This window comes from Ursus americanus, chromosome 2, assembly GCF_024610735.1.
Source record: "Ursus americanus isolate L20-20 chromosome 2, mUrsAme1.1.p, whole genome shotgun sequence".
NCBI lineage: Eukaryota > Metazoa > Chordata > Mammalia > Carnivora > Ursidae > Ursus > Ursus americanus.
The window spans coordinates 39,196,824-39,210,055 of record NC_142128.1 but is presented as its reverse complement, the minus strand read 5'-3'; the positions used below and the strand labels follow the sequence as shown (position 1 = coordinate 39,210,055).

Sequence of the window (13,232 nt, the reverse complement as noted above, 5' to 3'; positions counted from 1 at the left end):
CATCCACAGTCCGTCCAGTTCTAGTATTTTAGGCTTTACAATCTGTACTTGGGAGCCTGTCGTGGAAAAAATGAGCCAACTCCCTTCATAGTAAAGGGACCTCAGGGGCCAGGAATGCTGGAAGGACACATGCTGGCCCCTTCTAAGCAGGACAGCCAATGCCCTGCGGCGTCACACACGAGTTTTTATTTCAACAAGAAAGTCAGGCTCTTGCTACCAACCCCAGAAAGTTCCAGGGGAGCTCGCAGCTGCAGCTGTCAGGGGTCACTCTCTACCTCCTCCAGCACCTCCTCGTCCACTTCTTTGCGGTCCTCCACGCTGTTGTGGCGGACGCGCTCAGGCACGGTGCGCACCAGAGGGATGCCCAGGCCCTGGTGCACGGCATCCACGGTCCGCTGGTTCACGTAGTAGGACATGTGGGTGGAGGGCACCCGCTTCCGCATCTCCTCCAGATACTTGTAGGCCTGGGTTGGGACAGCCGTGACTAGGTTAGTCCACAGCAAAAACCAAAGAGCCCACCCCCTTGGTCCAGTGCAGTGAGTTTCTGGACACCCCGCCCCCCAGGAGAGTAAGAGGAAGGACGTCTTCACAAGAGGGGCCTGGGGACAACTGTCTGTGACGGCGCAGCCTTCCCAAGGGCTCACGGTGTCTGAAGTTCGGGCTCTGACTGTCCGTGCTGTCGGCTGCAGTCAGCACTCCCAGCTGAGCAGGAAAGTGCTGAGAGCGGCTCAGGGACGAGGACCCGGGGGTTTGGGGCCGTGCTCTCTGGACGAGACCTAAGGGAAGGAGGCGTTCATGCTGGATTCTGCTTCTCGGGCGGCAGGACAGGAGGCAATATGTAAGCGGTCTGTCTTGTTTACTCTGACCAAGCATCAACTCTATCCCAGCTCGCTCGGCCTGGGATCAATTTGAGTCTCTCATATGTATGGTTCTCAACTGTAAAAGCCAGTAACCCATGAAACTGTCACTGGCTTTCCTGTGGAACTTCCTCCGGTTCTACCAGTGGGAATATGTGGGAGAGCCTGGGGTCGAGGGACCAGAGTCTCCCACCGAGCACCACACTCACACCTGCCAGCACCTGTCCACATGTGCCTATGCCTGCTCACACCTGCTGTCCTGGCTCACACCTGCTGTGCCAGCTCACACCTGCCCACACCTGCCTGCACCCACTGTGCCAGCTCACACCTGCTCACACCTGCCTGCATCTGTCCACACCTGCTATACCTACCTGTAGCTAAGCATGAGGAGAGGAATAGGTCTCATGTGACTTCTAATGCTTACCACCAAAGTAACACTTACCAGTTCAGATGTGATCAAAATTTCTAGGATCTTTAAAACTTTCTTTTTATAAGGAATGATGATCAGATCTTAGTATTTCTTAAAGATGATAAATTTTCCAGAGCAATTTTAATTTGGGTAGAACTAAGATATAAAAAATAAGACATAAAGGGGCACCTGGGTGGCTCTGTCAGTTAAACGTCTGCTTTCTGCTCAGGTCATGATCCTGGCGTCCTGGGGTCAAGTCCTGCATTGGGCTCCCTGCCCCGTGGGGAGTCTGCTCCTCCCACTCCCTCTGCCACCCCCCCCCCCACTGCTTGTGCGCACACGCTCTCGCTCTGTCAAAGACGTAAACAAAATCTTTAAAAAAAAAAAAGATAAAGATGAAAATAGAAAAGCTATGGTTGTTGGAGGGATGGCAGACGGGCAGAGTGAAGCCCCCAGGTGCTCTCAAGTGAGGAGGGAGGCACCCACACAGGAAGAGACTGCCCGCTGCGAGCCAGGCGCTGTGCTGGGCACCGGGACACGAGTACACGCAGACCAAGGCCAGGGCTCGGAACTGCAGGGACTAGACAGAATTCAGGGGTAGGGTCCAGAAGCAAGGGGCTGCTGGAGACCATGGTGCAGGGGTGTAGCCCCTCTGTGTATAGAGCTGTTTCCTCAACAGGCAAGGCTGCAGTTTCCATAAGGAAGGCACGGTCACCAGACGGTGACGAAGGGTGACAAAGACAGAAGGGCTCCAGGCGGTCCTGGCCAATGAGGACGCCCACTGTCCAGGGTCAGGGGCGTCAGGCCTGGGCTCTGGCATGGCGGCAAGGCGAGTGCGAGGGGGCAGTGGGGGATGTGGGGCAGGGACGGGGCCTTCTTTCCCCACCGGAGGACGCCTGGCCTGCCTACCCCCTCGCCACTCACGGGTCTGTTTAAGTTAAAGTTGGTAAACCCCATAGGCTCCAAACGAGGGTTGAGACGGTGAAGAATCTGGTGAAATCGTTAAGAGTGATTTTCTGTCAGTGTTGAGCAAACAGTAGCTTGAGTCCCATTTTCTTTCTCCTCCAAAAAAGAAGGAACCTCACCGAGAGGAGATTTGGAGCTGCTTCCTCCTGAGGCAGTGAGTGGACATGGGAGGGGACAAAGAGGGGGCGGGCAGCCGGCCAGGGACATGAGTGTCACTCATAGCGCTGACCCTCGGGCTGCAGGGCCATGGACGGGCCGTTGGTCCTGTGCACTCTGGAGGCCAAGGCCCAATGCCGCGGGCACAGCTCGCTAGCAACATTTCTGAAATGGACTCATCGTTAGCTGCTTTACAGGCTCTCAGGAGAGGGAGGTGAGAGGCTCCCTGAGGTCGCCCTTGTCTCTCCAGGAACCGTCTGCTCTGTGAACTGGGAGTGGTACTCACAGGACACCCTTGGAACACAAAGGAAAACTGCAGCGGGGGGGCAGGGGGGTACTTCTTATGTTGGTAACAAGAGGATGGTGAACAAGGAGAGAGGCTTCTGGTGGGGGCAGAGGGACAGTCACGGACCAGCCCTCCCCCATGCAGGGATGCGCCAGGCAGACCCCACAGGCACCTGAAGGGAGAAGAACTGGCGTCGCGCAGGCAGACAGCAGGGAGCTGGCGCTGGGAAGCAGGGAAGAGCAGGGGGTAAGGTGAGTCCCTGCTCCCTGAAGCCTTTGCCTGAGGTGAGGCCCGGTCCGGGCCACTGTGGGAAGCCAACTGGCACATAGAAAACCCACCCTTACTGGCTTGAAGAACCAGAATCAGAATTGGGGTCAACCACAGCAGCCAGAAATGAGGAGACAGCGGAAAAGAGAGTCCCAGAGGGAGCCCACGCCCTGGGAATGGACGCTATTCCCTGGTCCACTCAGCACGCTGCATCTGCTGGGGACAAGGGCCGACCTCAAGCCTGGGCCAAGCTAAAGTACCGAGCAGTGACTCCCACTGCTGCCTGGCACGGGGGAGAGCTAAACCTCTGAGATGAGGGGAGGCAAGTTGATGGAAGGAAGGAAGGAAGAAGAAACAAACAAGCATCCTCTTTGGACGAATGTAACAGAACCCAGTCTCTACAGTGGTTTTTCCACGGTGTCTGGGACACAAAAGAACCGGTAGACGTAAGAAGCAACAGAATGATGTCACTTACATTTGAGAGACAAGACAAATAATGGAGACTAACTGGATGCAATCCAGAGGCTACTAGAAGGGAAAATTATAATGCCAGGTGAAAGGTAGGGACAGGAGCAACATCAGAGTAGACACTGCACAAGATGGGTGAACTTGAAGCAATAGCAAAAGGAGTGACCAAAAATGGAAACCAGAGGACATTCTGGAAAAAAAAAAAGAGAAGAGAATCAGTTGAGCCAGGAGACAATCTATACAAGATATCAGAGTTCTATCGGGAAACGAGGGAGTGATAGGAGGGAACTTCCCACAGACCGGAGAAAACACTGGCCATATGCTGGTACAGGAAAAGTGCCTAGAATTCATGAAGGCCACGACCGGCAAGAACACAAACCCTGGGAGAAGATCTGGGCACTCAGAGGAGGACATGAGCCCATGAGAAGGTGCTCAATGCCGCTATTACTGTGAGAAGGCGTGTTAAGACCACAATGAGACACGGCTCTGCACCCGCCAGGATGGTGGGCATTGAAGACCCGTCATACCAAGTGTGGGTGGAGATGAGGAAGCACAGCTGCGCAGGGTGCGAGCTAAACACGTCCCTTCTGCTCGGATTACCATCTTTATTTGTAAGTGTGACTCACGGTAAGTTGTGGTTACTCAGGCCTGAGTATGTGGCCCCTTTTCTCAGAAATGAACAAAGGGGGCCACCACTTCAAGGAAAATGGTAGCGGACAGTGTTTTCACTCAGGATAAAACGTGCGCTTTCACATGGATGGATTTCAGAAACCCTAGGTATCGGCCACCATGAGCTGGACAACCTCCCAAAACCTAAAGACTTTTCCGATGGGGCAGGTGGTGATACCGGCAAATAGGACTTTTTGATTCGTATAATGAAACGTGTGGACATTTGCTGACTTGGCGAACCCATAACTTCCAGATGAGCAGCGTGATGTTATAAAATCACGTGTGTGTGAAAGATCCAAGATGGACCAGCAGGCTTTCACGTAACCGAGTACGACAGCACCCCGACTCGCAGCTAAGTGTTAAGAAACCCTGCTGGCTGACTTTTGGTGTCGGCTCAGAGGTGTCCTGCAACTGTCCGAGGGCCCTGCCTCTCACCTGCATGCTGGCCTGAGGCCAGATTTTCTTCATGTATTTCAGCTAAAAAACCCATTGTGCCAACTCAAGAGCAAAAACAGAAATGGAGAGTCCCTCCAGCTGTCCTCCAAGACATTAAAGAGACCTAGAAATGTGTAAAACAGTGCTACTTTTCCCACTCAATTTCTGTTTTGGAAAATATAAAAAATAAAAAGTTGTTTTAATGACAATGTTACTTATGTCAACGTATAGTGGGTTAATTTCGTTTGTCAGTGAGTGAGTTTTATTCTGTAACACAACAAACAGCATCCAGCTGCCCCACATGGGTAACCCCACTGCAAAGGGGTCCTGAGACCAAAATGCTTGAGAATCGCTCTGCTGAAATGAATCCTTGAACTCCTTCCACAAAGAAAGCTCCAGGCCTAGGTCGGCTCACTCACGCACTCTATCAGATACTGAAGGAAGAAGCAACAGCCTTCTTACGTAAACTCTTTCAGGGATACAGGAGGTGGCCAGGATATAAGGCCAGAATACCCTTGACACCAACTACGCATGAGACACTACAAAAAAGAAACTGAAGAAAATTCTGGAAGTTTCTGCAAACGTGAAGCGCACTAGCTGTATGACCCCGCCGTCCCACCCCTAGGTGTCCAACCAAGCGTTAGCAAACTGTGGGGGAAGGGCAGGACGCCTGCAATTCGCTTATCACTCAGAAAATACCCATTTTGTGTATAAAATATCAAATAGAAATATGAGCACATATGTACAGAGTAAGTAAATGTGGCAAAATGCTGAAAACTGCTGAATCCGGTCAAGGGTACAGGTAGGTTCTATCACTCTTGTTAACTTCTCAGTTTGAAATTATTTCAAAAGAAAAAAGGCTAAAAAGTCAAATGGAGAGACAGAAGCGCCTCCTCATCACGAGCCCCCAGCTCCCTTGGGCTGAGAACGGGGCCTGCCAGCGGGGGCGGCGGAATCTCCCCCAGTGACCCCCGAGCCCCGCAAAGGCCTCACCGTCTGCAAGTCCTCAGCCTGCAGGTAGTGCTGCACCAGGAAGCCGCAGACATCCCCGACGCGGACGGTGCTGTCCAGCTCTGGCTCCTCCAGCAGCAGCTCGCACTGCCTGACCGCCTCCTTGGGGTCCTCGGTGTACGTCCTGTCGAGAGCAGAGTCGCTGGAGCCCAAATCCAGAACCCCGCTATGTGTCGGGGAGCAGAGCAGGCTTGCGGCCTAAGTGAGGAGCTCCTGGCATTGGCGGGACGAAACCCTCTGAAGTCAGCTCCCGTGAACTAAACGGATTCTCTGATGAGTTCATTCATAAACTCACGGATTCATTTAATAAAACCTTACTGGAAGCCCGCAGTCCCGGTGCTGCGCTACACTCAGCCTGTCACCCCAGGCCCTGCCTGCTTACTAGTCTGGAGGGGGACACTACGACGCAGGGGGGTTGCGGGGCACCCTGCCCAAGGTGGTCAGGCAGGGGGTGAGCATGAGCGAAGGCCAGTGCAGGGACACGGTGCACAGGGAGCGGTGTGCGAGCGGGGGAGGGACCGAGGAGGGGGGATCGGAGGGGCCTTGGTCCAGGGCCAGGGGCTGCATTCTTGAGGGGCTCAGGCTCCCACTCCAGGAGGCCCGGTTCTGACGCTGCCTGGTCCTTGCTGCCCACTGCCCCCCCCGCCTCCTGCAGCCCAGGCTCAGTAAATATTCCAGAACTTACACGCCCAAGCAGGGAGCCGCATTTATACAACAGAGTTCAAAATGTTTTTGGAACTTTTCTTCTAAAAGCTTGTTCTCAGATAAGGAAAATGCTTTCATTGGTTTAGGCAGAAGCTGAGGCTGCCCACACAGCAGGCTCTTGGAACAGCTGGATGAGTTGCCAACAGATAAAAACTGGCCTCATGTCCAGATTTAGGCGCACGGTCTCTCCTACAGACAGCAACAACGTGCTGCCCCCAGCCTCCTTCCCACAGTCTCTGCAGCTCGCAGGTGGCCCGCCTGCTCTGAGCCATGGAGCTCAAGCCCCACACACACCTGCGCGAGTCCCAGGCTCTCGTCAGACACACGCTCTCCGGACCTGCCTCTGCCTCACCGCCCCCACCCCAGACTCCTCTGTTTTTTTCTGGAACAGTCTTCCTGGCAGTGCGCCCAGGTTTGGGGAATTCCCCAGGAGGAGCTCAGCGTGCAGGAGGCAACACAGCGTCCGCATGTCCTACTTAGGGTCCACGCACTCCTGAGACTCCTCCGCACTGGCTCGCGGCACATAAAGCGGGTCTGGGCCCCGGCAGGGAGAGGAGCCTGGGGCTCTGTGTCCCTGCTCCCCCGCTCTGCTGTGGACACACCTTCGGGCCTGGATGAACCGCTTCACCAGCGTCATCTTGCTCTGCAGCTGAGCCAGCTTGGTCTCCTGATCCAGGGGGCTCTTGGCCTTGGCCTTGGACAGGCACTTGTAGGCCTCCGTCAGCGCCCCGTGGGCTTTGTCGTAGTTCTGGTACTCATCGATCTCCACCTGCATGGATGACACCCGTCAGGGTCCCCAGGGCCCCACCACCCTCCCGCGGGTCCTGGCCCTGGGAGAAGGGTCTGTACCTGGGCACAGGCATCGTAAAAGCCGGCTAGCAGGTCGAGGGCCCGCCCCTTGGTGTAGAAGCTGATGATGTTCTTCATGATCTCTGGCTCCTTCCGCCAGTCCAGGGACTGCAGGTAGTTGGCAGCCATGATGTAGATTTCCTTTTGCCTCGAGACGCCCGCAAAGAACACGATTTTCTCTGTGTCGCCAGACTTCAGCAGCGCTCTCATGGCCTAGATGAAGGAAGAGCCAGAGGAAGGGGGGGGCTGGGCTCCGAACTTGCCACGAAGCTCCTGCCACCCCCCCCCCCAGGCTCACGTGGGACTTCACCACAAGAGGGAGCTCAGAGCTCTCCTGTCCCCGCAGGGCCCTTGGAAGCCCAGGCTGGGAAAGAGCATCCCCGGAGGGTTAAACTCGGGGCAGATGGAAACCAAGCAGCGGGACCAGTTTCCAGCTGGCGGTGGAAGCCCCCCGCTGGTCACGCTCACCTTCAGCTTGTTCCCCGCCTGCGTGTACTTCTTGGTGGCCAGGTGGTAGTTGCCCTGACGCATGCAGCAGTTGGCGATCTGCTCCAGCAGTTGGCGCCGAGACTCTTCAGACAGGTCCTTGGAGTCCTTGGACACGGTCATCTTCTCGGCCATCTCCTCAGTGATGGTCATGTTCTGCTCCAGGCAAAGCTGCAGGGCTTCGTGATACTGTAAGATGCCACAGAGGCCGGGAAGGGGCAGTTAGCGCTGGGCTGCAGGGGAGGCCAGGCCCTCAGCCCAGGGGCAGCCCCTGCCCGTGGCCGGGTGGCACGCGCCAGGGCAAGGATGGGACGCGCTCGCTGGGCATGGGCCAACACTCATGCAAATGAGTCTCTCATGCTGTCAACACCGTGAAATGCAATGAGGGGAACACGGAGCTCAGAACACTGAATTGGTTAAGGAGGAAAAGAAACCAGAAATTAATTTTCTACAATTTGTTTCAAATTTTTAAGCTAAGGGTTTTGATTAATCTTCTTGAAAACTGAAGGGAAATCTTACACCCTTCACTTAAGAACGGGTCTTGGACAAAAATTGTTATGTCTTGGAGGGGGTTCCATCCCCATAGGTCAGGAGCTGCGTGGTACCCACCACAGTGAGAACACTGGCATCCCTGGCGGTCCTCCACAGCAGGGAGGCCGTTCTTCACGCAGGGACAGCGGCGTGCGGGTGCCACTTCCGCGTGTACAGTGTGCTGAGGACGGATCCCAGGTCCGGGAGCCGCTGGGTCAAGGGCCTGTGAGTTCTCCTGGAGGTGGGCACTGCCTGCCGCAGTCGCACCCGGCCTGAGCCTGTCTGCTCCCACGATGGTCTGGCGGGTCTGCTGACCTCTTCACCTTTACTGGCCTAACTCAGCACAAATGGTATCTTCGTGAGTTTTCATCTGTATTTCTCTCTTTAGGGATGAGGCTAAGTATGTGCTGGGACCACCCACATTTCCTTCTTAAAATAAACTGTCCATAGTCTTTGTCCTTTCCTTTCGAGTGGCTGGCAACCTTATGGGTTCGTAGGAACTCCCATACCTATTTGGAAAATTATACTTTGGGATAGAGGTATTTATCTTTACTTTTTTTATGGTGTTTTTTCCATGTGCTATTTTCAGATTTACATTTGGCTGAATGGATCAGTCCTTCCCACTGGCATTTGGGTTTTGAATCATACTTAGAAGACGCCTTTCCTCTCTTGAGATTGTACAAGACATCCATGGTTTCTGGTGGAGTGGCGGCTGTTTTGCTGACACACATCTCAGACCCATCTGGAATTTACTAGGACGCAGGAGATAAGTAGGGTTTACCTTTGTGTTTCCCCAAGTGGCTGCCTGGTTGCACCAACCCCCTTTACTGGATGGCTCGTGTTTCGCCCAAGGCTGGGAAATGGTCCTCTGCACGTACGAGAGACGCCTGTGTAAGTGGCTCTATGTCTGGATTTTCTAATATTTTCTGCTGACCTATAAACCCGATCATGGACCAGACCCCAATTATCCTGTCATATATTTTACAATTTGGGGGCATAATCACCTCTTGTTAATTTTCTTCCAGACTTTTCCTGACTGTTCTGGCTTATCTGGTTTTCACTGCAAAACTACAGAATCCACTCATCTGGCTCCCAGTGGTGTTTCTCCTGGGATCAGATTAGGTCTGGGGCTGCCTTAGGTAGGCTGGACACGTGCATCTGCTGGGTCTTTCTAGAACACGTGAAGAATTCTTGTGTCGCTCACCAGTGAGGCACTGGACTGTAAGCGTAATTCTGGCTACTGGAAGAAAGAGCTTTCAATCCGGACAGGCTAATTTTGCATGTCTCTATTCAGTGCCTGTCAGGGAGAATCCTTCTACTTAAAGAACTCTATCAAACACTAGAAACAGTGCTGGCAAGGATGCGGTGGCATGGGAACGCTGTGCGTGGCTGGGCAGACGTGTGCTGGGGCAGCCACGTGGAAGGCCGTCTGGAGGTCCCTCGAACAACTGGAACAGTGCCCAGATGATCTGGCAGTTCGAGCTCTGTGTAAACACCCGAAGGAACTGAAAGTGGGGTCTGAAGAGATACGTGTACACCCATGTTCACAGCAGCGCTGTTCACAGGAGCCAACGACTGGAAGCCACCCCGTGTCCGCAAATGCGCAGACCTGAGGCAGTGTACGCACCAGTGCAGCATCACAAAGCCCTAAAAAGGAACGACATTCTGGGGCGCCTGGCTGGCTCAGTCGGTTAGATGTCTGACTCTCGGTTTCGGCTCAGGTCACGATCTCAGGGTCGTGAGATCGAGCCCTGCGTCAGGCTCTGCGCTCAGGTCTGAGTCTGCTTTAGAGTCTCTCTCCCTCTCCCTCTGACCCTCTCACTTGTGCGTGCAGGCGCGCATGCTCTCTCTCTCTCCCTAAAATAAATAAATGCATCTTAAAAAAAAAAAAAAAAAGGAAGGACATTCTGGCACCCGCTATCACACAGACAAACCCTGACGACGTGACGTTCAGGGAAACAAGCCGGACCCAGGACAAATCCTGTATGATTCCACTTGTATCTGGTCCTTGGAGTCACACGTAGACACAGAAGGTAGATGGAGGGTGCGGGGGCTGGGGCATGGCTGGGGGGCTGGCGTTTGATGGAGACAGCACCTCAGCTCTAAGACAACAGCAGGTGCACAGAGACGGCTCTCACCACAATGTGAACATACCCGACACCACTGAGCTGTACTCTTGAGAACAGTGAAGATGGTGAATTGTACGTCCTGTGTACCTGACCACACACACACACAAAGGACGAGTTCACCTCCCTGGTTCTGGTGCGATGACATTCATGAAATGGGCACGAGGGTCCCCCTGGATTGGCCGTGCGAGGCAGACCTGTTCCTAGCGCTCCTTCACCCAGGCCAGGCGGGAGCCACGGCTTTCTCGTGAAACCGTAACCATGAGACGGTGAAGCCACACCCATCGCGTCCGGAAAAGGCGGCCCCCAGGCTTGGGTGCCCAAGGGGGTGCCGAGGGGGGCTGCCCACCGTACCTTCTTTGCGGCCAGCAGCAGCTCCACCGCCTTCTCGTACTGGCTGTGTTCGATGAAGAAGTCCGAACAGCGGGCCAGGAGGGCGGGGTCCGACCTCTCGTCCAGGTCCTCTGCTATGAGCTGCAGGGCCACGAACTGCTGGGTGGCGAAGGCCAGCTCCAGAGCCTTGGAGAAGTGGCCGGCCTGCGGGCGGAGGGCGCTCTGAGCAGCCGCCCTAGCCACGGGTCCCCAGAATGCCCGAGCGTCCCCTGGCAGACACGGAGGCAGGCCCTGGGGCCGCCCCTTGCATACCTTGTGGTACAGCATGACCGCCCTGTCCACGTGCTCGCCCTTGTCCTCGTAGTAGAGTGCCGCCTCCGTCATGTCCTCGGGGGAGCTCAGCAGGGCCAGGTTCATGAGCTGGTCATCCAGGCCATTCTCCTGTGGGGGCCGGAGGACGCCCAGGGCTTCCTGTGCGGGTCTGCTGAGGCTGCCCTGGGGGAGCCCACCGCCCCCACTCCGGCACGCTGCTGGTCCACGTGACTATGGTTCCTTCCTTCCTTCCTTCCTTCCTTCCTTCCTTCCTTCCTTCCTTCCTTCTTCCCTCCCTCCCTCCCTCCCTTCCCTCTTTTCCTCCCTTCCTTTCTTTCTTAAGATTTTATTTATTTGAGAGAGAGTGAGTGGGAGAGGAGACACAGTACAAGTAAGGGGAGCAGCAGGCAGAGGGAAAGGGAGAAGCAGACTCCCTTCTGAGCAGGGAGCCCGATGCGGCACTGGATCCCAGGACTCTGAGATCATGACCTGAGCTGACGCTTCACTGGCTGAGCCCCCCAGGCGCCTCCATGATGATGATTTCTAACCAGTGTCAGAATGTCTCATGGAGTCTCTGTACCAGAATTTTGGGGGCTTCCTTCTTTTTCCATTAACAGAACACTGCTCTCCGAGCCCTGGGTTGGAACACTTTCACGCATTCAGAACGCCCTTCCTGCTGTTTATAGGCCAGGAGCAATGAGCCAGCCTGAATGCTTGCTGGAGAGACATGGGACTTTTCAGCAAGAACTCAGAACTCAGCACTTGAAAAACCCCACCGGGGGGCTGAGACCAGGGGGAGGAGGAGCAGTCACTGCGACAGGCACAGGCGTGGTGGGAACGGGCCCCTGGGGTGGGGGACGTGCTGCTCACCATACAGTTCTCTACATTTTCTGTGTGAAACGTTCTTCTCAGAACGTGGGAAACAGCAGGGGCCCCCTGTCCACCTGCCTGGCTTTGACCGTCGAGGCTGCGTGCCCGCTGCCCGCCTACCTTGCACAGCCGGATGGCGTTGTTGAAGGCCTGCGCCCGCGAGTAAAAGTGCACTGCCTGCCTCACCTCCTCCTGGCTCTCGTACTGGCGGGCCAGGTGATAGGACGCCGCCCAGTTTCCGCTCTCGTTGGCTATCTCCGCAGCCTGGAAAGAAGGCAGGGGGCCCTGGGGCTCTGTCTCCGCCTCCCCACACCCACAGGCCGCGCAGGATGCTCCTACCTTCTGAACGTTGCCCTGGAAGCAGTAGATGCGGACCAGGGAGAAGTAGTCTTGTGCCAGCTCATAGTAGCGCAGCGCCGCGTCCATGTCGGCCTGGCTCTCCAGGTACTGGGCCCACCACCGCCACAGGGTCCTGGAAGGAGCCCATCAGCCCCACTCAGGGCCTGCGCCCCCTGCAAAGGAGCCCCGGGTCCCCAACGCCACCCTCCGCGCGCCTTCACACGGCCAGCAGCCAGGAGGGAGCGTGTAAGCCGGGTGACTCGGCCAGGAGTGAGGTCCCGGGGTCTGGAGGAAAGGCCCTGCCCTGACAGGCTGGGACCAGCTTCCAGGGAAGGGTCGGTGCCTCGCACTCTCCCATGGGAAGCAAAGGAGGGAGGCCCCCGGGCCCCACAGCAAACCCACGGTCCGCCCACTGGCCACCTGACGTCCAGTGGCGACACTCACTTGTCCTTCATCTTATTGATGTAGAGCTCCAGGGACTGCAGGTCCTCCGCGAGCATCCTGGGCACCTCAAAGCGGTGGGTGTCTGACTTCTCATAGCTGCAAGAGGGGACAAACAGCGGCTCCTCCCCACGGTCTCAGCACCGCACGGCGGTGCCCAGTGGATCATGGTGTTGCGGTGGCACCGCCCGAGACCCCATGCCCAGAGCCCTGGAACCCGGTGTGGGCTGGGAGGGGGACCGTGTCTGAGGTTCTCCTGGTGGGACCGAGCTCAAGGTCCCCCGCAGACCCGGAAGGTCACCACCTGCCCCAAGTCAGTGCCTCAGTCTAGACGCTTCCTCCAAGCGCCTCTACGGCCGCCTCACGGGGCGAGGAGGAGGCCCGAGGCAAGCAGGCCCACCCCGGCTCAGCCCAGACGGGGCCCCACACTCACTAGCTGAGGGCCAGGCCGAGGTCCGCGCTGGCCTCCAGGTGCCTGGCGTAGCCGTAGTAGGTGGCACGCAGGTGGATGCGGTCATGGAGCTCCGCGACTTCCACGGCCTTCTGCCACTGGTCAGAGGCCTGGTACAGCTTGTTCAGGAGGTCATAGCGCCCACACGACCGGTACAGCTGCTCGGCGTCCTCCTGGAGATGGGGGCGTGTGCATCAGCCCTTGAGCTCCAGGAGAGCTGCCCGTGCGCCCCTGCAGGCAGCGAGGCCACACACACGTGAACGCG

General features: G+C 56.2%; 1 protein-coding gene across 7 annotated transcripts in view; it reads right to left on the bottom strand.

Moving 5' to 3' along the window:
• Window positions 1-171: 171 nt before the first annotated feature.
• Window positions 172-13,232, bottom strand: part of IFT140 (intraflagellar transport 140) — a 78,379-nt gene continuing 65,318 nt past the window's right edge. For 5 of the 7 annotated variants that reach the window (XM_045784665.2, XM_087853771.1, XM_087853767.1 and 2 more), the window contains 11 exons: window positions 12,950-13,140; window positions 12,520-12,615; window positions 12,076-12,208; window positions 11,857-12,000; window positions 10,867-10,995; window positions 10,576-10,758; window positions 7,547-7,753; window positions 7,079-7,291; window positions 6,832-6,998; window positions 5,507-5,648; window positions 172-464 (listed from right to left, as the gene is read on the bottom strand). In XM_045784665.2, the coding sequence (XP_045640621.2) occupies window positions 258-464; window positions 5,507-5,648; window positions 6,832-6,998; window positions 7,079-7,291; window positions 7,547-7,753; window positions 10,576-10,758; window positions 10,867-10,995; window positions 11,857-12,000; window positions 12,076-12,208; window positions 12,520-12,615; window positions 12,950-13,140 (1,812 nt within the window). In that variant the 3' untranslated portion in view covers window positions 172-257. Of the gene's footprint in view, window positions 465-644; window positions 777-5,506; window positions 5,649-6,831; window positions 6,999-7,078; window positions 7,292-7,546; window positions 7,754-10,575; window positions 10,759-10,866; window positions 10,996-11,856; window positions 12,001-12,075; window positions 12,209-12,519; window positions 12,616-12,949; window positions 13,141-13,232 lie in introns of all 7 variants that reach the window. The other 2 variants (XR_015720968.1, XM_087853763.1) reach the window with 2 other exon arrangements.